The sequence below is a fragment of the Drosophila virilis genome, chromosome 4, assembly GCF_030788295.1.
Source record: "Drosophila virilis strain 15010-1051.87 chromosome 4, Dvir_AGI_RSII-ME, whole genome shotgun sequence".
Lineage (NCBI taxonomy): Eukaryota > Metazoa > Arthropoda > Insecta > Diptera > Drosophilidae > Drosophila > Drosophila virilis.
Window position 1 is genome coordinate 24708049 of NC_091546.1, and position 27012 is coordinate 24735060.

General features: G+C 38.8%; 3 protein-coding genes across 8 annotated transcripts in view; 1 reads left to right on the plus strand and 2 right to left on the minus strand.

Annotated features, from left to right (window-relative positions):
- Positions 1–1169: 1169 nt before the first annotated feature.
- Positions 1170–6021, minus strand: obst-E (obstructor-E). Of its 2 annotated transcripts, none has more exons than XM_015169854.3 (2): positions 5803–6021; positions 1170–2015 (listed from the first exon to the last, which is right to left on the minus strand). In XM_015169854.3, the coding sequence occupies exons 1-2, from the start codon at positions 5855–5857 to the stop codon at positions 1324–1326; spliced, it is 747 nt and encodes a 248-aa protein (XP_015025340.1). In that variant the 5' UTR covers positions 5858–6021; the 3' UTR covers positions 1170–1323. The 2 variants fall into 2 exon arrangements, with proteins under 2 accessions (XP_015025340.1, XP_002057793.1); XM_002057757.4 differs by lacking the exon at positions 1170–2015 and adding an exon at positions 2102–2964 and having other exon boundaries at positions 5803–6010.
- Positions 6022–7017: 996 nt separating this feature from the next.
- LOC6634241 (beta-1,4-glucuronyltransferase 1) overlaps positions 7018–27012 on the minus strand; it is a 62612-nt gene continuing 42617 nt past the window's right edge. For 4 of the 5 annotated variants that reach the window (XM_002057756.4, XM_070208845.1, XM_070208846.1 and 1 more), the window contains 5 exons: positions 11946–12192; positions 11418–11884; positions 10922–11350; positions 10096–10405; positions 7018–10039 (listed from right to left, as the gene is read on the minus strand). In XM_002057756.4, coding sequence (XP_002057792.1) covers positions 9842–10039; positions 10096–10405; positions 10922–11350; positions 11418–11884; positions 11946–12185 — 1644 coding nt within the window. In that variant the 5' untranslated portion in view covers positions 12186–12192 and the 3' untranslated portion in view covers positions 7018–9841. Of the gene's footprint in view, positions 10040–10095; positions 10406–10921; positions 11351–11417; positions 11885–11945; positions 12193–23586; positions 23637–27012 lie in introns of all 5 variants that reach the window. The other variant, XM_015169852.3, reaches the window with a different exon arrangement.
- PolD3 (DNA polymerase delta subunit 3) lies at positions 12479–14060 on the plus strand. The gene has a single exon (XM_002057755.4). It carries the CDS (start codon positions 12606–12608, stop codon positions 13845–13847), a length of 1242 nt encoding a protein of 413 aa, XP_002057791.1. The 5' UTR covers positions 12479–12605; the 3' UTR covers positions 13848–14060.

Sequence of the window (27012 nt, forward strand, 5' to 3'; positions counted from 1 at the left end):
ATATCTATTTTCATTGTAGGTCAAACCTCGAAATACGAAAAGTATAATTTTTGATTATCTCGACTAAGTTCCCTTTGAAATCGTTGCAATCTAATTGTAATTAAAATTTTATTAATTAAACAGATTTTTGCATAAAAATTTTTTATTGGAATTTAATGCATATATATAGATAGATATACATAACAGTTATCCAAAATTATTGTTGGTAAATAATTGGTGCTGAAATATAGTATATATATATATATTTTCCTTTTCAAACATTAACTGATTTAGCTAGCAGCAGAAAGAGTTGAAAATAATGTCGACAGAGGGCGCTTTTGACATAAATACCATTGCATACTTTTGAGCGTGCATGCATATACCAATTCGCTAAATTATACTTTATAATGATAACTGCACAATTAATTCCTATCTCTTTACTATATATTTAATAATACATATATAGATTTCATATCAACATTATATTATTATTATTATTCTGTCCTTTGAAAATTTATCAGTAAATAACTGAGATATATTTGTATTTCCCAATAGGACATGAATCAAAAAAGCTGCTATCACTTTCCCGTTTCCTGGGATATTCCTTGTGCTTTGGCCAACAAATAGTTCCCAATTGAACATATTCGAAGAAAGACACGAAACTTTTTTAAAGAGCCATGGGCCATATTTTGTCCACAGAAAATAGCTTATAACACAGCTACATTCTTGCGAATCCTGTCGTTATAGTCATTTATTTTCTTTACAAGAAAAACACATATTTTCTGAGCTGCTTGAAGAACAATCGTTCTTCCAGTTGTCTACATTTGAACAGGAGGACGTGGACTATCTGATTCCGATGTAATTTGGCCACAAAAAAAAAAGACCCCTTGACTTGACTGCTTGAAGAAGTTTCGTCCTTATACTGGGGGATCTCTTCTTTGTTATTACAAAGAATTGCCCCTGCATATCCCTGGTGATTTTTAAAAGAATTTGCGGGTTAGCATCGCAAGGCTCAACTGCATTTATCTGTATATAAAAATTATAGGATCTTCTAAGAATCACTGTAATCTGCTAGGATATGGAGTTTTTTGCATAAACACGAGTGTATGTTCAGATCTCAAATTCTCTAGCACTTACGACCCTGACTGTAAGCATTCATGGGCGACTTCAAACATGTGCAAGTCATTCGATTCTAATTATGTGAGTATGTAGGGTGATTAATTTATTTAATAGGCAACACACAAACAAATGTTAAGATTTGCATTTATGTACAAACTCTGTCACTTAAAAGGGAGCCTCTGTTAGAGTCAGCCTCTATGAGCACGCTCTGCGCGGAATAGAGTCCTATTCCAGGGCCTGTCCCAGGACGGGCACCTTGCGTTCGGCCTTCTGCTTCTGCTTCTCCTTGAGCAGGGCGTAGCACTCGGGCACTTTGTTGTAGAAGTCACAGAGCTTCGTCTGGGCATTGAACGCCAGGTACTTGCCGCAGTTATAGAGGCGCGGATGTCCATTGACGCACACGAAGTACTTCTTGCAGGTCTGCGGATGACGATAGTAGCGCAGCTCACCCTCGGGACTGACATCGACCTCAGGAGCAATGCCATCGACCAGCTCCGGCGCGGGGCAGTTGAAACCGAGAAAAGCCTCCGCATTGCAGCTTCCCACCAGATCGGGCCAGTCGCACTGATAGGTCTCCTCGTTAAAGGCCAAGCCCTCAGGGCATTTAGTCAAGCTGGCCACACCATGGGCGCAGTTACGATAGACACCGCACTTGGTCTCATCTCCATTCGGATAGAAGCCGAACTGGCGCGGACACTCGTCCGTGCCATTGGCAGGCTGCAGCCGCGAGCGCTCCTTGCAGGTGGAGTAGGGCGCATAGGTGCACTCGCCTGTCGCCTTGGTGCGTTGATGGAAGAGCAGTCCATCTGGGCAGAGCTTGGCGACAGGCACATCGTCCTGGCATTCTGTGTAGGCGTCGCACTGATCGCCGGAAGCAAAGCGTCCGTTGGGTACGGGGCACTCGGGCGAAGCAAGTGCTGAAATGAGAAGAGTCAGAAGGTTAACACGCAATCAATGGCTGGGATATTTGTAAGGCAAAACGAAAGACTTAGGCAACAAACTCTTTACAAAAATTATCTGAATTTTTATTGGCAACATGGCAAAAGTTACAATAATAAACGGGCACAAGACCCTTAGCTACAGACTAGAAAACTCGAGCAGCCCGTTGGGCGTGCTTTGCATATCCACAATCTGATTTAACTTTAGCTCCTACACCAGTTCCCCTTCCCTCCTGCGCTTAGATCTGCTTGCGACGACCGGCAGCTGCGGCGGCACGTGCAGCCTTGATCTCGGCGCCCTTCGCTCGGATATCGCTGCTGCAGTTGGGCACATTGTCGATGTCGTCGCACTGCTTCAACTCCTGGTTGAAGGCCTGGTCCTCTCCGCAGCCAATGCGACGCGGTCGGCCCTCAATGCAGATGAAGTACACTTGGCAGTTGTCCGGCGACGGATGGAAGGTGTAGTCCTCTTCCTGCTCACCCAACAGCTCTGACTTGACGGCAGGCGCGGGGCAGCGGAAGCCGAGGAAAGCCTCGGCATCGCAATCCTCCACCTGATCGGGCCAATCGCATTTGTAGGTGGCCGGATTCCAGGCCAAGCCCTCCGGGCAATCGAACACGAAGCCACGTCCCGACGCGCAGTTCATGAACTGGCCGCAATGACTCGAATCGCCCATTCGGTAATAGCCAAACTGATGCGGACAGTCTTCGGTGGGCTGGGCAGCCTGCAGACGCGACTGACCCTGCGCGCACTCCACGTCGATGGGATAACCACATGGGTAGCCAGTGGACTTCTCATTATAGAGCAATCCGTCCGGGCATATCTTCTCCTCGGCGACGCCGTTCTTGCACTCGATGTAGGCATCGCAGGAGCCGGAGACGGGAGCCGTGCCATTAGCCTCGCGGCAGGCGCCGGCTGCTGCTTGGGCTGCAAGAGAGGCGGATAGGTGGGGGGTTAATAGGGTCGGGCTTGGGTTTGGTTCGCGCTTACCTCTAATGATTTATGATGAAAACTGATGCTTCGATTATCCCTGCATTTCAATCTCTTCTTATTCTCAATGCAAATGAACAAACAATTCAACAGCTTTAAGCAAAGCAAGTTCTTATTCAAGCAAATATGTTTCGAATTTATTTTTTACGCGTATTACCGACTATTTATTTACCTGGACAGTTAATAATAGCCGAAAAATAACTCGTTCAGTATATAGTTTGTTTTGTTTCATAACAAAATATATTTAGCAGGAAACTATAACTATTAATAATTTATATTGCCAACAATATTATTAAGTATAATTAATTTTAAATGTATCATCAATATTATTATTTTTATAATTAAACAATACAATATAAACATTTCCTAATAGTGTAAGCAAATTAAGTACCAATTTTGCCTACATCAAGCAATAATTAATAATTAAAGTATGTTGCCCACTTATGCTAAAATTAAATGCTATAAGCCTTAAAACTGAAAGACTTGTTTGCATGAAAACAGACAAAAGGTCAGGCAGGCATGACTATATCAACTCGGCTGTATACATTTTATGGGTTCAAAGATGTCTTCTTTTAGGCATTACACATCACCCTAAAACTCTTTAAATGTACAAAAATCCTATTGAAATATACAAACCACTTGAAACATTTTTAAAGACTATCCAACTCGCTCCAATGGGCGCTCACAAGTCAAATCTTGCCCAATACGTGTGCCAAGAGGCCAAGACGCGTACAAGAAAACAACATTAAATTGTCAAGACATGAACATATTTGGCTAAGTCAGTTTCTTGGTCTGTCGGTCATTTGTTGACGCTTTTGTGACGCCTGAAATTTTAATGAGTTTGCGGTTATTAAATGTGGGCACACACCCCGTTTGTTGAACCCGCGTGGGCATCCATTGTGTCTCGGAATTCGAATTATGTTTTGTATAAAGCGGAGCAAAAAGACCACATAACACATTTAAGCTATTTATTATATTATCCCAAAACTGGGCTGGGAAAGACCCTACTGTTTTGACTCAGCAATAATGTAAATACCCACAAAGTAAATTAATAAAAAAATAAAAATAAATTCATCAAAAGAAATTTCCAAACGTGTAAGCTACTGCCACTAATTTGTAAAGCAACAGATATTTTCAGAAATTAAATATAAATCTCAACGTTTGCTCTATAGGAACGTTTAAATTAATTTAGCTAGATCAAAATCAACTTTTACTATAATATATCTTGATAATCAGATGATAACATGAAAAACAAGCCACATTTAACTTGTGCTCGTCATAAGCATATTAGTTCTCCCGCTTCAGCTTGACAAATGGCTTTTCCAACTAACAAATCTGAGCTGGAAAATTCGGTAGCTCAACATTTTCCCACACATTTTAAGTCAACACCGTTCACTTGATTCCGCATATGCGGCTACATACTTTGATTGCAGTGCAACGCTGGCGTTTTAAAACGAATCCAATGAGGTGGCCAAAAAAAAATAAATAAAACTAAAAACACAACAAAAAGCTGCTGAATGCAAAAGCTCTCAAAGGTCACATCAACCGGCTGGGCACGCATCGAGATTGAGATTCATATAGTAGGCCGCTGTCCAGTTCGAAAACAAGTTTCTGGGCACATCTATAAACAACGTGGACCAGGTAGCAGAGACAGCAGCAGCAAATGTTATGTAATATTGATTTTGGGTACTAATTTATTTATGCGACGCTCGAGGCGTGTGAATTTATTGTGAAAGAGCTGCCATGTGGCCTTGAAATGAGATTGAGTTACCATTTTGAATGAAATGCAATCTGCGCTTTAATAAATTTGCTAATTTGCCAAAAGCCCTATGCGGAAATCTATTGGCAAGTTTGTTGCCACAGTCAGTAGCACTCTTTTTTGACAGTTTTCATCTGAAGCCATTTCCTGGTATTGTTGGAAAAGCTATTCAACATGGGCTGGCTGCCAGTGGCAGTTGCCTAATTGCGCGATGACGCTGCTCGATCAACTGAATTACCGTCATATAGGTGTAATTAAATCAAATTCCATGTGCAGCTGGGAAAATGCGTTGGTGTCGGCCGTTTGTTAGGTATCTCAGAGGTGGGGACTTAAGTGCGCGGGGCGTTCGTTTCGAAATTTTAATTGAGCCGCCTCCAATTGATGCAATTACTATTGTTTTGAGTTTCAGAGCGAGCGTGCCATTTGAGATAAGCGTTTTATTAAAATTTGTTTAAAACGTTAAAAAACTAAATTTAAAATAAAAGTGTGTAATTCACAAAATGCTAAAATATAATATAAAAACAATTTTAAATGTGAACAGTTTTTGGCAATAATAATAAAAGCTCGAATGCGTTTAAACTTTTTCAAAAAATACATTTCGATATATATATATATATTATTATTATTTGATGTTAATCCAGTATTTTAATTAAATTTTTATGTGAACAAATTGAATAAATTAAAATACCTTGTTAAGCTCAAAATGTCACTTCTGATGAGTTTGAGAATAACCTGATTTGATTATATTTATAATTTGAATTGTTCATTTTGTTACTTTGTTTCTTTTTTCATTTTTATGTTTTTCACAATTTTATGACGTTAAAGCTTTTGCCAGCTTGCACAAGGTGAACACTGTTTTGTAGTTAGTCTTAAATTATTTGAGTTTAATAATAAAACGGATTCGCTTAAAGTGAACCCAAAACCAATTTGAGTTCTGACATATGTGCACAAGTTTGTTGCCTAAGTCTTTCGTTTTGCTATGAAATGTTGGTTTATGAAATTTCATTTTCACTTACCCAGTGAGCCAAACATGGCCAGACATAACAAAGCACTGATGATTATTTGCGCCATATTGAACGTAAATGAGTGTGTGTGTGTGAGTGTGTGTAGGAGGTGATCCTTCAAGTGTAGTCCTTAGGCACTACGATCCGTTTAAAGACGGGAAGCGAGCGCGATGTGCAACCAACGAGCAGACAATTTCGACTGTTTTGCGATAGATACGAGACGCAGATCTTAACTGGTAAAATGGCAAGCGACGCCGACAGCGACGTTGATGAGCATGAGCTGAGACTCGGGCTGACGCAGTTGCTGATCTTCTTCTACTTTAGTTACGTATACGACAGCGACAACTTTTGTCGCCTCGACCGTTCGCTGGTGCTGTTGCAATAAAAACAAATATGTTAATAAATAACCAAAGCGCATAACAACAACAAAATAAAACGAGCCAAGCGAGCGAGCGAGGGAGCCGGCAGCTTCTAGCAAAGGCCCATCGCCATCAATTCGACAAAAAAAAAAGCTCGTCTCGCTCGAGATGAGTCAGTGGCAGAGCCAGATACCAACAGGTTGTTTTAGCTGAGCTAGCAACTGCCTTAGTATTAATCAAAGTTTGTGCTTAATTTATGTTAAATAAATGCTTAAATGCTATCCATCGTATTTGCATTTTAGGCACTTTTATTTTCGTTTTAAGCAGAAAAAGATCTGGCAGAAAACCAGAAAAATTCAAGACAGCTCTTAAAGTCAAGGACGGGGACGAGCTGCGCCCATGCCAGCTCGAGCCTACGGCTGTGCCAAGTGCGGGGCTACACCATTGTCTCAGATTCGGCACGGCGCTGTCTTGGCTAATCTGGTCTTGAATTCAGCTCTTAACGTGAGCAGCTGTGGGGGTTTTTCTTGCCTGCTTATAATGCAAAGAAAACCAAAAATATGTTTGCTAGCAAGATTAGCTACAAGATATTGGCGTGTCTTGCATTTGATATTGATTTTCTGATGCTGTTCATTAAAAACAAGCCATAATATTTTTAACTTACCTCGTTATGGGGCAATTTTTGATTATGCTAAGTTGGGATAGTTTAGATCTTACTATCCACATGTATAAATAGTTTAGAAAGAGTCTGAAAACTGCATAGAAAAGTTGATAGAAAAAGTTTTAAGCTATGTTTAGAAAATATTAATAAAAAATAGTTACAGCCTCTCAGCTTGCAGTTATATTATTAAATACGCAAATCTTGTGATCCATTTTAAACTGTTTTTATTTTTATTTTTACAATACTTATGCGTAGATATATTTCACATCAGTTTTGTGAACTTTCGTACATTTCAGCTAATAGTCCTTGCTCAGCAATTGTCGCGTAGTTCTTGCCAAAAATCTTAGAAATCAAATAAAGTTTGAAGCGATCAAATGCTGTGCTCAAATGAATATAAAAGGCCTAGGACTGTTGTAGACTTCATTATATTTATGGCCTAAGAAAGATTTACGATAATGACCATACTTCCTAGTGCTGGATAGTAATATGAAATATTCAATTAAATCAAAATAATAATTATATTACGTAATAATAGTTTTTTAAACATAATATTGGCAGGCTAGCTATAAGAAGACTCATTCAATTGGGCATGACTTCGACTAACTGCAGCTTAAATATCAAGTCGTTTTGAAAACCATAACAAAACGTTTTGTTTAAGTAAATAAATTGTTGTAATCTTCACACACATACAAATATGTACAAATAGCTTAATTCATTTTGATGTACACAATACATGAATTTATATATAATTAATTACTATCAATTATTTACATACAAAAATAATGCTCTTTGTCTCTTACGACAATCGTGTTCCACTTATGTAATTTGGCCTGAACAAAATGCCGATAAGCCAACACAACAAAAGGTGTCTGTGAATTATTTATAAAAATACAACGAAAATACAATTCACTGCCGCATTACCTACGATTTTTTTTTTCTTTTTCTTATTTCTTTTCGATCTCTAAGGCACTTTAATACTTTATCAATAATATATGTTTTTTTTTTCAATGTTATGTTTTTGTAACAGTTTTGTTTCGGGTCTATTTTAGCTACTTTTTCAATAGTTGTTTTCGTTATTAGTTTTTTTGATTTCATTTTATTTATTTGATATTGATTTTTACTTTATATTTACTTTTGTCTGGCTAATTGAAATTTATTTGGATGTACTAAATTTTTGTAACAGTTGAGCGCATAAAATTGTTTAGCGAATTGAAAAGTTACTGCTAACTGCTTTATGTGTAGACTTATAGGTAGACATACAATAGATACAAACACCAATTGTTTTTTTCTTTTTTTTTTTGTATTTTGTTCCCAAGACACTCTCAAAAATGTTTTCACATTTACACATTACATAATTGCATCGGCAATTATCAAATTTCCAACTGTCAACTCCCAACAAAAAAGCGCCCTTTAATTTCCATAGTATATAGTGGGTTAAAGGCCTGAACAACAAACCCCTTTTGCCAAGATTTTAGCATGTCTTTGTTTATCAATGTATTCCTCGTTATGTTTTTAACATTTATATGTGCACAAGTTTGACTTTAAGTTCAACACTAAAAAAAAAAAGCATATACAAAACTAGTTTAATGCATATGATTTTCAGTTTGTTTTTAGCTTGATTTCATTTCGGTTCGTTTCTTACTGCTTAAGTTTTAATTAAATTTAATTAATGCTCAAATTAATCTTCGCCTTTACTAGTACAAATATCACGGTTTGCATTTACGCATTACGCTTTAATACGTATTTTTTAATTAATTGTTTTGTTAATTGTTTAATTTTAGGCATTAACTTGAACTTCATTCCCAAGGTTTGTATAATTGCATTTTTGTTATATTCTCTTTTAGTTCTTTATACTCGTAAGTCTGTACGCATTATACGTATGTATTTTTTTTTTTATTTATTCAGCATTCTAAGTTTAAACGTTTTTAATTCTTTTTTTGCAATTTCTCAAGTCTATTTAATTCTTGTAATAATTAAACCTTTTTTGTAGCGGCTTCTTCTATTGTTGCTGTCTAATTTTAAAATTAGTTTCTAAACCTATTTGTTGCCCTTTCTATTCGCTTTGAAACTTAAGACGATAGACGGTCCAGTTGGTGACCTACGTACAAATATAAATGGTTAGACTATTGTGGCTAGGAATCTCTATAAATATGTAAATATCTTGAAGAGCTAATCCACCTAACAACCATTTGATGGCAGCTGGTAAATAGTAAAATTGTATGTTATTCGTTATAATGGGATAATGGGTAAAAATACTTGAGTATTCCACGAAAATTGTTGAAGGAAAGCGGAAATTAAGACATAACTGTAACTAATTGTAATGAAATTCCATTCACGATAAATCGGCTAACTAACTTAGGCAGGACATAAATTAAATGGCTTAAATAATAATTGGAAGTAGGACTACAACTAAATCATAATGACTGCCCGTGAGCAAAAAGTCAATGCAGCCCGTGGACAACAGAGGCCTTTTTTGCAGTCCCAATGCGATTCCTGCCTCGCTCTGTGTGAATGGCGCATTGCTTGAAACGATATGAGCCAATGTGAAGATCAAAGCGCTTAAGAAAACTCTTCAGCTGTTTCCGGTGAGGATTCACCCATTCCAGCTGTATGGCAGCTCCTGGCTAACTAACTTTAATCGGCATTTACAAAAAGAACCAACAACTAGCTACGTTTTACGTACTTAAGCCGTGCTCCTAAGGCTTCGCTTATGCATAGAGTAGAAAAACACCCGCTCCGAACTCTTCTGGTCTATAAACCTAAGTAATTCTCTAAACCTAAGCTAACTAACTAACACTAACTAGGCGTAAAATACAGACACACACACACACACACACACACACAATGCTAATGCCATTAGGAAAGGCCTCCGGAATAGTATCGTCTGGAGGGGCATCATTGGCTCCTATAGCATTGCGAATATAAATTGTGTGCTTGGCTGTTTTTGTTTTTTCAATAGTTGTTGTTGTAGTCTTTTCGCAAACGTCTCGCTTGAGGAAGTCGGTGCTCAACTGTGCTTCAGGATTAGTTACTATATCGCACAGCCCTTGCGCATGCCGTACATGATTTTCAATTCCGGATATATGATCTTGCGTATCAGCTGATTCGTCTTGCCCGCCAGCATCGCTCGCCGATTGTCCTTTTTCAGCACTTTGATGCCCGGTTTGTGCACCAGAAATGCATTGTCCAGTATGTGGAACTCGTAGTCCAGCACGCACAGCGAGTAACCCTGAAGATCAGATTAGACACAAGCCCAAAACGATATATACAAGCCAGAACACTCACCTGCGTCATCTTGTCGCTCTTGCCCTCCCAGCTGAGCCGCTCGTCGTAGTGGGGATCCGCATGGGTGCCAATATAGATGGGCTCCCAGTGCACATAGTAGCCGGTGCGTTTGCCTATGTGAAACACACTCAGCTCGTCCGTCTCATTGGCCGCCATCCATTCCTTGGACTTGGGCACGCCGTGGCAACTGGCGCACACTCGCTTGTGAAAGGGTATGGCCTTGCCGGTGCGCAGGAACTCCTGCAGCTCTGTTTTATCGTGCGGGACCGGCGAATTCTCATCCACCTCGAATATGCTGAGCGGAAATACTCTGCAAAATGCAAAGTGCATTCGATTACTTTATTTAGTTATTTCTCTCGATGCCTGGTTGAAACTGGCTTTCACGTAGTTAGGATAAGTTTTAAGCAATTGTTAACATATATTAATACAATTTAAACTGATTTGTGTTAATATTTATGATCCTGAATTTATAGTTTATTGCTTGTGTGAGATAATCTCTAATAAATTATTCATTTTATTCAAGTTTTTATTTAGTATTTCTGAATACTGCTATCAAACCCTTTCGACTTATAATACAAGTTTTTCTACCTTCAGAAAAACTCATTTCACACATATTTCGCATCTGATATTAATTATTCAGATTTTAACAGTATTTATAGGCTTATTATTCTTATCTTATCGAGTCGGCAGAAAAACCATATACATATATTTCAGGGGTCGGAGAATAAGCTGCTCGTCTTCTTGTATATGTGGATGTGCCGCGCCTACTTGCAAAGTCCCAGCATATTTATCCCAGTCCCAATACTGAATTTTTGGTAAAACTCACCTGGGCGCCTTCCGCCGCAGATACTGTTCGTTGCGAGCAATCATCTCAAGGAATTTCTTGACCAGTCCGGGATTCGGATACAGTTCAATATCCGAGGCCAGGATAAAGTGTGTGAGCGCCGCATCGCGTGCAATGTTGCGACCCACGTTGACTGGATAGAGAAGCTTCTTCTGCGCCTTGTACAGATGCCCGGAGCTGACATTGAAGTACGGCGCAGGCAGCGAACAGTTGTAGCCGGTCTTCAGAGCATCCTGTGCCTTGGGCACGCTCTTGGGTATGTGCTTGGTGCCAAAGTAGACGTGAAAAGTGGCAAAGGCACGCACCAGCTGGTTACCGGGCACGCAGTCCCGCAGATACTTGATGGAGTCCAACGTGGGCTGGAAGTCCGTGCCAGGCGCATGCATTGCTATGCTAATGGGTGCGTTCCAGCTGCATGGGTGCAGATTTGTATTGTTAGTTTAGTTGGATAGAATAGACAAGGGGTAGCAGAGCTTACCGTTCCAGCAGCGGCACCAGATTGTCCAGAAAGGTGTAGTCCGCGTGCGTTGTGTAGGTAATGGACTCGTGGCACTTGAGCTCGCCATGATCGGCCCTCACATAGTTCTGCAGCACCCAGAAGTCACCGCGTTGTAGCGTCTGCTGGTTGTAGTCGTGCTCGAAGCAGTTGAGCAGCGTCCGCACGCGCTCGTCCAGCTCCTTCTCGTCGCCGGTGACTATGTAGCTGTCCGGCTGTGTATTGTTGAGCTCTGCGGCAGCGCTGCTGCTGCTGCCGCCGGCTACGATATTGCCCACAACCTGACCAGGATCAGCTGAATTGGGCTGCAGGCCGCTGCCAGCTCCACCGCCAGCGCCACCACTGTCGTTGACAACTGCAGGCGGTGGTGCCGCAGCTGCCACAGGCTCCGCATTGGCATTGCCTGTGGCTGCGGCAAGCACCTTCTCGTCTGCAAAGGCCGCCTCTGACTGCAAAAGGAGTAAGAAAAGGAATAAATTTATTATGCTTTTTTATTAGTTCAGCACTTACATTCACGTTTTTCGCCGTGGGCTGCTGTTGTGGCAGCAAGGGAGAAGCCTGCAGAGAGGATGAGACCGGTTGTTGTTGCTCCTGCAACATGAAGCCGCCGCCGCTGGTGAAATTGTTGCCGCCGCCATTCATCAGAATGCAGCCTATGTACAGTAGGACGGCTACGTTGATGAGTATGCTGCAGCGCAACAGCCAATTGCGGCGTGTAAACATTTTCTGACCCAGCGGCTCAAAGCGCATGTTGAAGCTGCAAGCAGACAATTGTTAATTAATTAATTTAATTGAAAACATTTTCAATTTAAATTAATAACAGTCAGCTGTTAACAAAAGCGCCACCTATGCTGTTGTCTTGCTACTCATGCTATTCACAAGCGTTGCCACCTGTTCGCAACTGCGTACGCTGTTATTGCCAGCAATTCAAGCACAACTGCTGCACTGTTAAGTTACTACTGTTACTCTCTGTTAACCCTCTGTTCCAGCTATGTTAATGTGGCTGTCACGAGTACTTCTGTAAATATCGCGCATCTCTATATTTAGCCATTTTGAGTACACTTCAACAGCTGTTCAGATCGGCGCCTTTTTGCTGCGGATGGCGCATAAGTTGATAAACTAAATACAATATTGGTTAATTCCTAATAAATTCATAGATACGCACGCAAAATGTCTTTGCAACAAGCTCTAGATGATTGCCTAATCGACTTCGACAGACGTGTGCTGGTCACCGATTTGCTGGAAGAGTACAAATTAACATATAAAGAAACTCACGAACTGCTCGAGGCGCACATTAAACAGCAAGAAAGTGCAAGTGCCACAAAATACGAGAAACGCTTTCTCGTCCACGGCATGCAGGCCGATGGGGACTGTGAGCTGTATACGATTGTGCAAGGCGAAGATAAACTGAAGGAATGGCTGGCTAAATTGCAAAATTCGCAATCCCAGCTGTATTCAGTGGAAGTGGCTGGTGGCTCCAAGAGTGCTGCACCTATTTTCAAGCCAATGCAGCATGTGGAGGTACAGTTAGCTAAGCTGGAGCAGCGAGCAGGCGCTACGCCCAAGGGAGTCACCAATGGCGTGAGCAATGGTGTCCACAAGCCCTCAGAGGTTTCAAAGTCGTCCAGCATCAAGGTGGAACAGTCAAAACCGAGTGCCACCAAAGTGGAGTCTGCCGCAACTGCAGAGCAGCATAACAAAACATCGCCGAGCGAGCAGAAGAGCAAAGCAAAGGGACCAGCAGCAGCTGCGAAAAAGGGTAGCATCGGCAGCTTCTTTAGTGCGGCTCCGGCGGCCAAAACGCAGTCTGCCAAGGAAACCAAAGCAGCTGCCACCAAACCCGCCGCCGGCAGCATGGAGAACTTCTTTAAGAAGCAACCAGCGCCCAGCAGCACTCAGGCAAAGCAAAAAGAAGAAGCAAAGTCTGCCAACAACACCTCCGTTCAGCTGTTCGCTGAGGAGAGCGAACCTTCCTCCGACGAGGAGGAGAAATTGGATAAGCTGCGACGCAAGGTGGTCGGTTCAGGGGACGAGTCTGACGAAGCAGACGCGAAGTCAACAGGTAGCAAGAGGCGTCGCATTGTGGACTCCGACGATGAGGAGCAGCCACAAAAGAAATCAGCAGAACCGCAGCAGGTAAAGGAGGCCGAGGAGCCAATGGAAGTGGAGGCGGCTACAAATGAAACCTTTCTAGATGATGATGGCTTTGTTATAACTGTAAAGGCTAAGAAACCAATGCAAGCGGCCAAGAAAAAGGCTTCGCCAACAGCAGCAGCAGCAGCAGCAGCAAAATCTGCAGCTGCATCTGCACCAACTACAAAGAAAAAATCACCGCCGGCAGCAGGCAAAAGCGCAAAAGAGACGCCTAAAAGCAAGCAGGGCAGCATCACGAGCTTCTTCACCAAAAAGTGACGGCGCTCCCAACTAGTTTAGTTATATGTTACAATAACTGAGATTAACAAATTAAAATGCTAGCATTCCCGAAATACACACGATTTACTACAAATCATTTATGTATAATTTATAATAAATTAAACATTTTTCTTAGTTTTTTTTTTCACATTCAATATTTTACACAAACTATGTTCACAAAATAAATAAGAAAGCTTGCATTTACGAATTACACACGAGATACTTTCCATTATAGTGAATTGTTTTTCGGGTTTTATCTATTTAAGTATTAGACACCCCACATTTTGTTATTTCAAGTAATTTTATCGCTTATCTCAACACAAATATATAAATCTAAAAACTCAAGTGGAACATTTTTGTGATCTTGCCTCTTAGTGGCTTCCATTATCAGACCGTCTGGCCGTACGGACGTCGTACTCGAACTGTTCCATATCTGGTCAGCGAGTGTTCTTATAAATTTAGGCCTCCTACTCTGCGCTATTTGCATTGACGCTTGTTTTTGTTCTTTATCGTGCGTCAGGAATGTTGCGCTACTTGTTGCCTGAGTAAATGGCACTTGTTTGCTTTTGAGCCACAGCTTATCAATTTGCTACTTCCGAATGCGGAATGATAAGCGCTGTTTAATTAGTCGGCATTGCTACAGTGTAGGTCGACTCTATCCTTACTTCAACATTTATCATTCCTTTTAATGTTATTTCAAGCACATGCAGTTTGAGTTTTACAACAAAAACAAGTTTTGCATTTATTTTGCAACCTAAAATACGAGTGCAACGACTTTTTGGGTCAGACCAACGGACGAGATGTCATCAGCATTACTCAGAGTGGAAATAAAATGCCGCAGAACAGGAAGCGCGAAATTAACTGTTTCTGTTTTATTTATTTATTTTTTTTTTTTTTTTGGGCACTTTGCTTAAAGTGCCGCCAGCTATATAATTAGTAACAGCATCAACAAAAATTCGTTGAGATTCCCACATTAATTGCGCAACGCTCTTAGCTGTGTCTCAGGTGAATGATGTTCCTGAAACTCACATTATTATATTAAATTCCCTTAAAAATGAAAACTTTTTGAAATGAAGTGAAGTTTTTCACTATTATTTATTTATATATAATGAAAACTCATGGATTTCAGTTGTTAGCCTCAAAAAAATTATCTAGAATTGGTGTTATCAGCATCTTAAAGAAGTAAGAGGGCAGTGTTTGAAACAATTCTATTCTGAAAACAACAATACAACGTCTGCAAACGATAGTATTATTCAAATATATTCTTGATTAGCTTCAACAGCAAGGTTAATATAGTCAAGTCCGCCGTCCGCCTTTATTTCTTAACGCAAAGTAGTCTAGAAACTTTGCATACGTCCGACTTTTCGCTGCAGGCAGTACATATATCTGTCGGATGGGACTTTCATATAGATAGATGGCATGTAAAAGTTAAGTGTTTTTCTGGATACCTCGAAAATAAAGATAATGCTTTAAGCACTTTTTTGCTTAACAACTTAACATTTAAATGTTTCAAGATGCTGCTTGTATGAGCCTATCAAGAGCACACTTCTATATTATATAGCTTTATGGGAAGAATCGGTCGTTACTTTTTTTCTGTTATGAGCTAATCCAAATGTTTAGGCTTTTTATCTTCGGATTGTCGAAGATAGACCTACATTTCCTACAAGTTAAAGATTGAATTGAAAATTGAATCGGAGGACTATATTTAAGAAAGGGTTGGTTTGAATAAAAGGTAGAGAGAAAGAGTATTTGAAAGGCCGAAATGTAGGCACACTTAAAGTAAGAGACACAGAGCTTTTGAGAAGGAGGGATAAAACGAAAGAGAAAAGGGCAGAGAGTATGCTAGAAGCCTGATTTATACTGCGACCAGTCAGCACAGAAATCGTAAATAACAAGAACCATCGCAGAAAACTGGGTCAAATATGTAAATCATTGGCAAAGGCTCAAAGAAATTCAAAAATTGATTGTTAAATAAACAAAAGTGAAGATACGTGTATTTGGCATAATCTCGGACACTTTCGAAAACGTACGCACAACGGTTAAGAGACCTCGACTCCAATTGTATGTATGTATTATTATTTTAGAATTTCATTCTTTTCTATATATTTATTTTTTGGCACTTGCGTGTGCTCATTAGCGCAGAAAAAGTATCATTCGAATACAAATTGAACGGTTGCTTTCGAGCTAGAGCCGGAGCTGCTCCATTCATTAGGAGCTCCCCTGGGGGCACACGCGCCCGGGCATTTTACACGCATCATTGGAATCGCTCCCGTCGCCGCCGACGGAGTTGATGGATTGGAGTGAAAACTGCGAGATGTTTCAAGTTCAATGCACCGTCTTGACTGATGGCCCCCTCCCTCTCTCTCCGGAGGGGGCCTGCGGTAGGTGATTTTATCAGATACTTCTTGGCAGGTATGCAAAAAAAAAGTGCCACTGGTTTTTGTGTGTTTCTGGGACACCGGCTCCGTATGGGTCTGGATTGTTATATGTGCTGGATAAATTTGCATAGCCTGCGGCCAGTTCGAGTCGAACGCCTCGGGTAATCCGCACTGTCGCAGTCGGCAAGCCACGCGCACAGGAAACCAACCAGAAATCAGCATCTGAATCAGAATGAGAATCTCGTCAAGCTGCGCACTGCCCGGCGGCCAATTTGATAAAAATCTTTTGCGCGCGCTTCGCAACAAGTCTCTTCTGGTTTGGAGTTTGAGTTTGAGTTCCTCTCTTTTATGGTCACATTTGCCATCATAATAATCGTGTGCAGAGTTCAATGGCAGGCACTTCTTGCGTTCCAGAGTGGGTTGCTTGGCGGGTTCCTAAGCATGGCGTCGCTTTTATGCTTTTATGGCCCCGCTCGGCCCACTCAGTTGCTCTGGTGATTATGCAAAGCACAACAGTGTTCCATAAAATTTGGAGCAAAACGTGAGAATTTTTATGAGTTTTCAATTTGCCAATTGCACAGACCTGAGTGGCCCAGAAGTGCGACACACGTTTTTACCATTTTCGATTGTTTTTAATTGTTCACCTATTTATTTTAAGTTCTTGCCTGTGTCAAAATGTTGCTTGGCAACAGCCTCGCGCGAGAATGACTGATGAGGCATGCGCTAAGAGTTTGGCAATCGACTCATTGAAATATGAATATTTAATAGGGTTTCTTATTAAAACAGGTTAAGAGTATCTTGGGGTGAACAATTGATAAAAACAACATCTACACATGTCTAAAAGAAATTCTATTTTTATGTTCATGAACCGATAGAAATATGCTGATTTTTCGTCTGTTGTCTCCAAATTCAAATTCTTAATAAATGCGGGATTTTGGAATTAAGACCTTAGAGAAGAAAAAAACTCTATGTTATAATGATTCACGTGTTCTTGGCTACCAGTATAAACTGTATTTTGACCAACTAAATTCTGATTAGCTTGCGTGTAGCTCTAAAATTATAGTTCATAGACAAATCTTCATTTATGGAATTCATATGTTTTGTATTAAATTACGAATATTTTTTTTTGATTACTATAGATGAACCTTAAACTTATATTTACAAGGTACAAGTAATTTAAGTCTAGTATACACGGTAATGATTTGTTTCCTCAAATAAATGTATGGCAAAAGAAAGACAAATTATTAAAAAAATTAAATTGTAATTGTTAAATATGTATTTTATATTTATAATCAACTCAGTTTGAGGTCGAATCTATCTATAATGGCATGAGACAATTATCGAATACATAAAGAAAGAAAATGGTATCTGTCCAGTATCCAAATTTCAATCTGGGATTAACTCATTGTGCCACCTTAGATTAACCCCACTTTCAGCATCAATTTTCGCCCAAACGCAGTCATGAAGTCAAAAACTCTTTCAAGAAATGCCAGCGAAAACTAACAATAAAACATTCCAGCAATAACAGCAGCTGCCAGCGAAATCTAATTAGACATAATAAGCTACAGAGCAAGCAACTGAGAGACGAAATTTTCTGGCCAAAAGGTCTGGTCAACTGTTTGTTTGTTACCAACTCCACTCGGGCTAGTTGCTGGCCAACCGATGAGCAACAAAGCAACCGAGCAGCAAATCGACTCTGACTCCAAGTTCGACTTTGGCTCTAGTGCCGAGTTTTTCCGGCCTGCGCTATTAAAATATATTACAGCAGCAATTTCACTCGACTTTATTTTTGCGCTTTAGCGGGAACAGGGAACACGGGCCAGGCACCAGGGATGGGACCAGGGAGCAGGCAGCAGCTTGAACCACGCTTGGGAGCAGTGCCTGCTTTTGGTGTATATAACTTAATTTTTATGGTCATGCAAGTCAATTGCAGTTTGGCATTTCTTCGATGAATTTTTCTTGGCCAGCCTCGCTGGCCGTTGCGGCCATCATCAGCTCTGCACTGGTTGTTATGCTGTGCCAGTCGCAACATCGCAACATCGTAACATGAAACGCAGCAAATTGTTTGCACAATGGTTAAAGACTATGAGCCGAGCAGTAGGCGCACCTTGGGACCAGGGCGTCTTGGACAGAGCAACTGCCTGGCCAGCTGGCCAAGTTGCCAGCGATTTGTGTGCAGAAATAAATATATGGGACATACTATACATGTAGACCTAAAATGTAACTAATTTGAAACTTTTTGGCATTGTGTTGCATTTCAGATCGTTTCATCTTGAGAGTTGGTTTTTTTAACATTGTATACTGTTTCTATGTGGACCTAGCTGTCCAAAGAGAAAGAGTCAACTTTGTACTTAAATATATTTTCCTTGTGCTCTCTAAAGTAACTAACATCATTAACTTAATTGTACGCGATTGTAGGGATTGAAAATAAATAAAATATAATCTTTAAGTAATAAAAATGTATACCATATTATAGATTTTGGCGAGTTCATCGAAGTGAGGGAAATTAGCAGCTAAGCTATACATAAACTAACGCGTCAATTCAATAATGTTTCCTGCACTCTAATTACCCCACAAAGAAACACATTAACTAAAATATTTGTATACACATACTTGGTCTCAGCAAACAACGCAACATTCTGAGGGATTCAAACGACGACAAAGACACAATAGACAAACAGATAATTATCGATAATTGAACATTAATAAATATCAACATGGACACAAATCGACCAGCCGACCGGCAGGGCCAATGCTTAATCTTATGTACCATTAATGATGATACTTTGGCATGTTGGTCTTCTAATGGCCTCTATAAATAGGCCGGGTGTTGGCCAGAGTGTGATACTGGGCACCTTGTAGACACATTAGCGACATCCAACTGACAATGGCTCAAAGTAAAAAGGCAGCCGAGTAATTGATGAATGTCCATTACTTGTTTGTGATAGCGAGAGAGAGAGAGAGAGGCAGAGTGTGAGAGAAAAACCCACCAGTAGAACGGAAAACATACTCATAAAATATTGAATTTATATTGGTTCATTTGGTTAGACAACGGAAATGGCAGCAACATGAATTACAACTGTTTAATGGTCTGCCACGTCAATGGGGAGTGGCCGCAGGGTGTCGCGTCGGAGGTGGCCCGACCTGTCTGCCCCGAAAGATTTATGCCGCATCATAAAAGTTTTATTTATTCGATCCCATCCTTTGTAGACCCGGGTTCAGTTTAGCCAGCTAACGGCACTTGGCCAAAGTTATCCGACAACTAACTTTCATACCTTCCTTTAGAACTGATGCAAAGATTTAAACAAAAACGCAAACTTTGCTTAAATAGTTTTTGATTTTCAGCTGATTTCATTTCTAGAATTTAAGGCCATCAAATGTGCTATAAAGCAAAAAAATGACAGTGCCAGAAAATATAAATCGAATCAAACATTTCATTTGGTAACAATAAAAAAAGTAATACATCTGGTAGCATTATGAACATACTTATAAGAATTTTATTTTATTATTCGCTTAATTTTATTAGTTCTTTATTTTTCAAATTAGAGAGAATTAAAATTAAATTAAGCGAATCTATTGTATAACCTTTTGTAGTACGCCAAACTGATTTCGTATGATAGATAAGGTATTCATTTTATTGTACACTAAAATCTAACTGATCGTATAAAGCTTTGTATTTATTGCAATAGATTGGGAATGAAAATATGTGATTTGGGTGATTTGAAATTTGATTGATTTCTCGTTCTAAATTGTGGATAGGCCAAGAAAGCAGTTGATGAAATCTAAGTTGGGTGAAGGAATATTGTATTTATTTATCTGCTATACCTATACCTTTTGTAAAACATATTTTAAGCCTTGAAATCTAAAGAGCACTACGAAAAAAATTGAATATTTTGAATGGAATTTATAAACATGAGTAATCAAATTTTAATCGACTTGTGATAATCGAAGCATTAACAAAAAAATGTACTAATGGCCTATTTAACAAGCAAGTTTAGCAAGTATTTGATTAGATAGGAACACTAAAAAGTTATTCGTAAAAAAATTGGCATGAACATTTTTGATGATAATAATGTAGACCAGACATTTCAATAACTAGCTCAAGCTTCTTTGCGCCTTTATCAATTTTTTTTTTTACGTTTCTTTAAACAGGTAATTTAATTAAATGGCAATCTTTCATGGGCCAGCAATTAAAGCAAAGGGAATAAAGCAAAAATAACAGTTATTTCATGTAAAATAGCTTTCATTAATGAATGCTCCAAAAACCAACATAGACAGATGATATATTGAATAAGATCTAATACGGATTACATTCATGTGGATATACTTCAGAAGAGTGGCATGGACAATTGTTTGACAGATAAGGCAGGAATTAACTAACTATCTATCTAGGCTAATTGAGAGCTGAAGTAAGAACGTGAACATTCAATATGACTCACAAAGCGGCCAAAGAAAATACAATTGAATTGTTCATTGACATAAATAAATAATGCAGAAGGCTAAGCAACAAAACTACTTTCTGACAAGTACGTGTAGCTCGAACTGGAAACGAGTCAAGTCGACCAAACACGCTACATTAAAAGTATCTGAGGCTACGAGGCTAATTAACTAATCCCAAAAATGGCACTATAAAACAAAACTAAATTATTGATATAGTTATATAACTATTGAGAAACAGGTCCAGCTCAACTTGCATTTTTATGTATATAGGAATTGTCATTAATTTTGTATGTATAAATAGTTATCAAATTTAAATTTATATACATGTATATATGTATAGGGATATAGATACTCCAACAGCTACAGACACATTTTTGTACTTATAAAACAACGCCAACACAATATGGCTATTATTATGACCACAAATATAATTACATCGGTCACGGAAATATCAAATTAAGCTGCCTGCCCATATTTACATGCATACATACCTATACAACAATATAGATTATTTTCGTTTTGCTTGTAATTGTTAAATTGTGTTCCTCTGAGGCTCGAGTTTCACAATTTTCGACTTTAAGCTTTAAAAACTGACAAACTTTGTTATAATAAATACAATTTGTTGTTGGCTTAATCCCTTCTTGCTGTGACAGGCACGAATGCGGAATGTTTGAAAATATCCGTTGCATACATTTAAATAGGTTCAGGAACGGCAAAAGAATTCTCAAAATTGAAAAATGTTGCACATTATGTAGACTGATAATGCTGAAACTAGCAGCACAACAAGTCTTAAAGTGTTACGAGTTTTCGATATCTTAAAGTTTTATAGTTATTAGCGTTTTAACAATAAGTTTTTATCTAAAAAGCAGCGTTTCGTAATGTAATGTAATCTTCAAAAAGAAAATTAACAAAGCATAACGGCTATGCTAATTTCAATTAAGATAATTTTTCGCTAAGAAATAAGAACCAAATGCTTTACACCTGAAAGAAAAACTAATTAAAACTGCATGATTAGAAAATCCCACAGGGACAGCTGACAGTCAGAGCATTACTCATACGCAGCATGTGCCAAGCGTATACAAAAATATTTATATATATATACTTTTTTAAGCATTCGTTGTGATTTCATAGTTTTTACTAGCAGCACGTGAGCCAAAAACGAAGCGGGCCAAACAAAAGAAAAAGTGACAAAAAGAAAACGAAATGAAAATCGATTGTTTTTGACCTCATAGAGGAATTGCACACATTTGGAGCGTCGAGGCATTAGGCGACAGTCGGCCAGTGATTCTTTATGCGCGTTCCTCGTGTTCTTGTTTTTCGATTCCAGCCGGGTGCAATGGCACTAATGAAGAAGAAAACAAGACGGGAGGAGAGCAAAAAAAATAACAAAAAAAAAAAAAGAACAGCCACGATACGGACAAAAGCGAAACGCAAACAAACACGCCATGCCTCCGCGTAGGTGTTTGGTTTATTCCCAGCCCAAGACCCAAAACGCGGCAGACAGCTTTAATTCTATTCTTTTATATATGTTTTTTTTTCGCTTTTAAGCGTTTGCCTATTTACAAGCGAATGTAACACGCGAACTAAGCCCAGAAGCAAAAAAAAACAAAATAAAGTAATGCCCGCGAAAACCAATAAATTTGCACAACACCCAGGGAAAAACAAGTATGAATGCTCTGGGCGGAAATGCCCGACTTAGGAATACCCTAAACCTACTTCTAGCAACACCAATGGGTAAAGAGATATTCTAGTTATATCAATCCATATTCAGTATAAAATGTGATGGAATCAAGCTAGTGCTGTGCAGAACTCACGTTCAAAGTTTCAAGTCTCTATGTAGGTTTATGTGGTGAAATAGACTCGACTGTTTATACTGAGCAAGAATATATAATATTTATGGGGTCCGAAGAGCTGCCTTTTGCCTGTTGCATACATTTATGCAAATTCATTTTACCTCTTTTACCCATTTCTAATAGGTACAGGGTAGTATAAAAAGGGAAAGCAAAATGATGAAAGCGCATAGATATATATATAAATATACTGAGAGAAGAATTGGATTTTGGGCTAAATGCAAATTACGAGCGTAAATCGCGTCTAATACAGCGAAAATGTTATCAAACCAGTTTAAAATGTTTTCTTTAATGGCACTCAACGTGGTAAAAAGCCTGCCTAAAATATATATTTGTAAATAAAGTTAAAAATATTTAGCACATTAATGTGGATAATGAGCGACAGTCCTCGGCCTGCTCGGAAATGACATGTTAAAATAGTTAGCAAGCGACACGCCTACAACACGCCCCACTGAAAGGTGCTTTTGGGGGTGGGCGTGATTATAATCGATTGTCTTGTGCCATGAGCATGCACAACACGGCAAAACTAAAATGCAGAGCATTCTGGACAATAGCCATGTGAAACTAAGCCCCAAATACGTGCAAACACACTCACATTTGTATATATGTATACACATATATAGTAAGTTACCCAATCATACAATTACACAGCTACACACACACAGCTACACACACACACACACGCACACCCTGAGTTACACTCGTTTGCATTTGCACGCGTAATTTCATTAATTAAGTTTTTTTTTTTCTGTTTCCCCTTGTGGCTCTGCGGAATGTATTTGCATCCGCAGCAATGTTCGCGTTGTTGTTGTTTGCGTTGTTGTCGTTGTTGTTGTTGTTGTTTTGCGTGTAACTCTCGCAAATGTCATTTTCATTATCGTTTACATGCATTATGTGATTTGGCCATTAATTGATTGGTTAGCTCTTTGGGCGCGTTACAAATGACGTAATCGAAAAGTGAATGCATTTGCATTGCCCACACAATACACTGCGCTACATAATATAAACATTTGCCATATAAGCGAATTTCACGTCAGCCTAATGAAATTTGTCGCGCATGTGTTGACTTACATGTTAAAACACCAATTACGACGTCGTCGTTGGTCAAGGTCGCCACATACCTGTAAATAGTAAAGTCAAAACAAAAACAGTTAGATAAACGAAGCAATTACTCCTTCAAAGACAAAAAACAAATAGGTAAGAGTACTATTGTTGGGCGTACTCGACTGAGAGACACCGTAAGTCTTGTTCCAGTAAAACCGGAAGCAGCTGCAGGGAAAGGCTCTCTTGCTCAAGCCTTGTGTATACTTTATACACAACGTACATATTGAATTTTGTGACTTTAGTTCTTAAAACCCAAGAGTTATGCTCGAATTTTGGTTTTCGATATAAATTCTTATTGATTTCCTGGAAACGGCTAAGAATTTAAAATTTTAATGTCCTATTGAATGTCGCTTTAAAATTAATAAGTAAAATTTTCAAGTTTCCTTGTTTCTATGTATATATTAATTTGTATATACCTCTTCTGTTGCAATGTGAATATAATATGAGAGATTGAATGCGTCGGCGGAGCAGGGAAAGGACGAAGGACGCCAGAGGAGTCGACGAGCGGGACAAAAGATATGAGGAGTGGCTGATGGGCACGGAACGGAGACGCCTTTAAGTAGGCAACAAAAGACAGGCGCTAAAAGTTAACAGCAGCGAGCCCTCAAAATGGCCCACACACATACGCACACAGCCACACACACCTGCATAACAGTTATATATTTATTTATTTATTTATGCAAAAGGCAAATGGCAACACGTGTAAAATGCGCGCAAAATTTCGCTGCTTGTGAACTGCCATCATTTTCCCTACATTTCCCCATTTCTTGGGCTGGGAAAGTGGAAAAGCGAAAAAGCTGGTAGTAAGAGCAAACTCTGAATTTTGGAGCATTTCGCTTAACGAGCATATTCAATAGCTCTTGTTGGTCAGGGCAAACGTTTTTAAGTGCCGGCTACTTGTGGTGAATGCAATGAAAACAGAAAATTACTTTAAGGATGGTGAATAAATGAAAAGCTTATGAATATTCTATGGCTCAAGCACACTTTCAACATTCTGAATTGGTTATGTAAGTTACAAGTTCTCATGGGCAGATGCAGCTCTCTATTTACTCAAGTCCACACTTTTTAACTTTATTTTGGAACTTATTAGGTGCAAGTAACCCCAGCTGCTAAAATGCTTTAAGTCCTTTACTTAAAATAACTATTGAGTTATTTGAAGACTAGATTTTATACTTCACACAAAATAAAACGCGGTCACCTACCCTATTGAACATATTGCATAAAAATAAAATACGAAAACTATATTTCCGATTCTTCCTATAGGAGATTAAACATAATATTCTGAGCTTGACTGGAATTTGTCTTGTTACTTATGGGTTAAAAAAAGTTGTTGACCAAAAAACGATTCGATTGTAAAGTCAACCGTTTTTTATGATTTTTGGAAATATCTCGACGAATATCTTGGAATATCTCGTCCGATATTGGAAAGATATAGATCATATTTCTACGTTTACCCAGACTACACCTAATCAATATTGATTTATTGTTTTTTTTTTTTATTATTATGTAGAAAGTAATGCGTGTTAGGTAGTACTAAATCGTGTTAATTTACTCAACACGGACATGCGTGTTCTTTCCAATAACAAAACTCACGCTCTAATTCAAGCTAAGAACTTTTGCAATACAGAGAGTAATTTTAATTAACTTCATGCAGTAATATTTCAAAATTATGCCCGTATCAAGGTTTTGTCCTGATGCGTTAGTTCCTTTGCTAAGAACAATTCCTCTTTAATTTTCATTATAAAAGGCATATATAAGGGCACACAATCATTTGACAAACGACGCGTAGTTTACATTTCTGTTCACAAAAACCCATATAATCCTTCCTGTCAATTGTTGTTGCAACCTCCACCGCTGCCCAATCAGAAGTGATGCCCCAAAAATAACAAAGCATAAGCATCACAGAGCAAAACTAAATACCAAAATACAACATACTAAGCAAAACACACTCGTGTACAAGCATTCTACAATATTTGTATAACATTTTGTGCACATTGTTCATCCTTATGTTCTTTGGGGTTCCTCGGCTCGGTGGCCGCCACCCGCAAAAACAGGGGCCATCATGCAAAAAGCAGCGCGGCGAGTTTTATGTATTTTGGCATTGGTTTTGTATTTTTATTATACTCTCTACCCATTGAATATGTGTAAAGCAGGGTATTATGATTTTAAGCTAATGTATGTTCATAGCAAAAGAATGCACCTTTCTTTAATCAACAGCATTCATGGTGTATTCTGTTTAACAATATTTGTATGTGTGTCCATTGATATCAGATTCTAAAAGAGGTAGAGAGTTGAAGTTCATAAAATGCATCGTACCTTGGAGTATATATATAAACACATATACAGAATATATATTTATTTATAGTTCCACACAGCTATATGTTATAAAAAGCTCAATTTCAGAAATATAGAGCTGAAAAATTAAAAAATTTCTGATTATTTCAATTGTGTTAAGCTAAGGAAAGAAAAGGCACAGCTCTGGAATTAAGCATGTGGCGTGCCTACTTGCTTAACTAGATGCTTGCGGCAGCTCGATGCCGAATAAAGGGTATCTACTTGCCGGGCACTTGCGTGCCGAACACTCCCTCTTGTTTTTGTTTTCACGTAGTATTGTGATGCGATTGTGTTCAAATGTGCGCGGGTATTTGTGTGCGTTGTTAATCCTATCAGCAAGGATGCTGATGCTACTTTAACTCCCTGCCCAACACAGCGAAAAGATAAAATTGGCGAGCTCGAGTATTTGAAATAGTACAACAAACCAATGAAGTGGAATCCAAAGCTGGGGAAGAGCAAGAGCTGTGCAAATATGTCTATAAATATTTGTCTGAATGCGCCTTCTTTGGTATTAGATTCACACGAGCGTAATCAAATGTAAACGAATCCCATTATGGGCTTTTACTAAAAGTATATGCAAAGTTTTAAATGCTAAATAATAATTTGTTCAAAAAATGTTGAGATGTCTGTTCTATATTATATAAATAAAACTAAACTAATGATTGTTGGGAAATTCGTAAACTTGGGAACGATTGTTTAATCGAAGTAAATGCGACTCTTTTCTTAATCTTTGTGAATTAATGTTTCTTCATATTTATTTATTTTTAATAACAACATTATTAATTTTTAATAAAATTTCATTTTATTGACGATGTTGGATTCTCAAATTTAACTTAGTTAATCTTAAATGAATAAAAATTTTCACTCGACAGCAAAATAACATAAGGTAAGTCATCAATCCCACCATTTGAGAAGCATCGATCCAGCTAAGCAATGCAAATAAATTTGAACGGAATTCGAGAATAAGAATGAAGTAAGATCAGATCGCGCGCAGGCACATAATTTTAGAATTCCAATGAAAGTACATAGCCACAACTGTTCATAGCAATGGAATGGAAG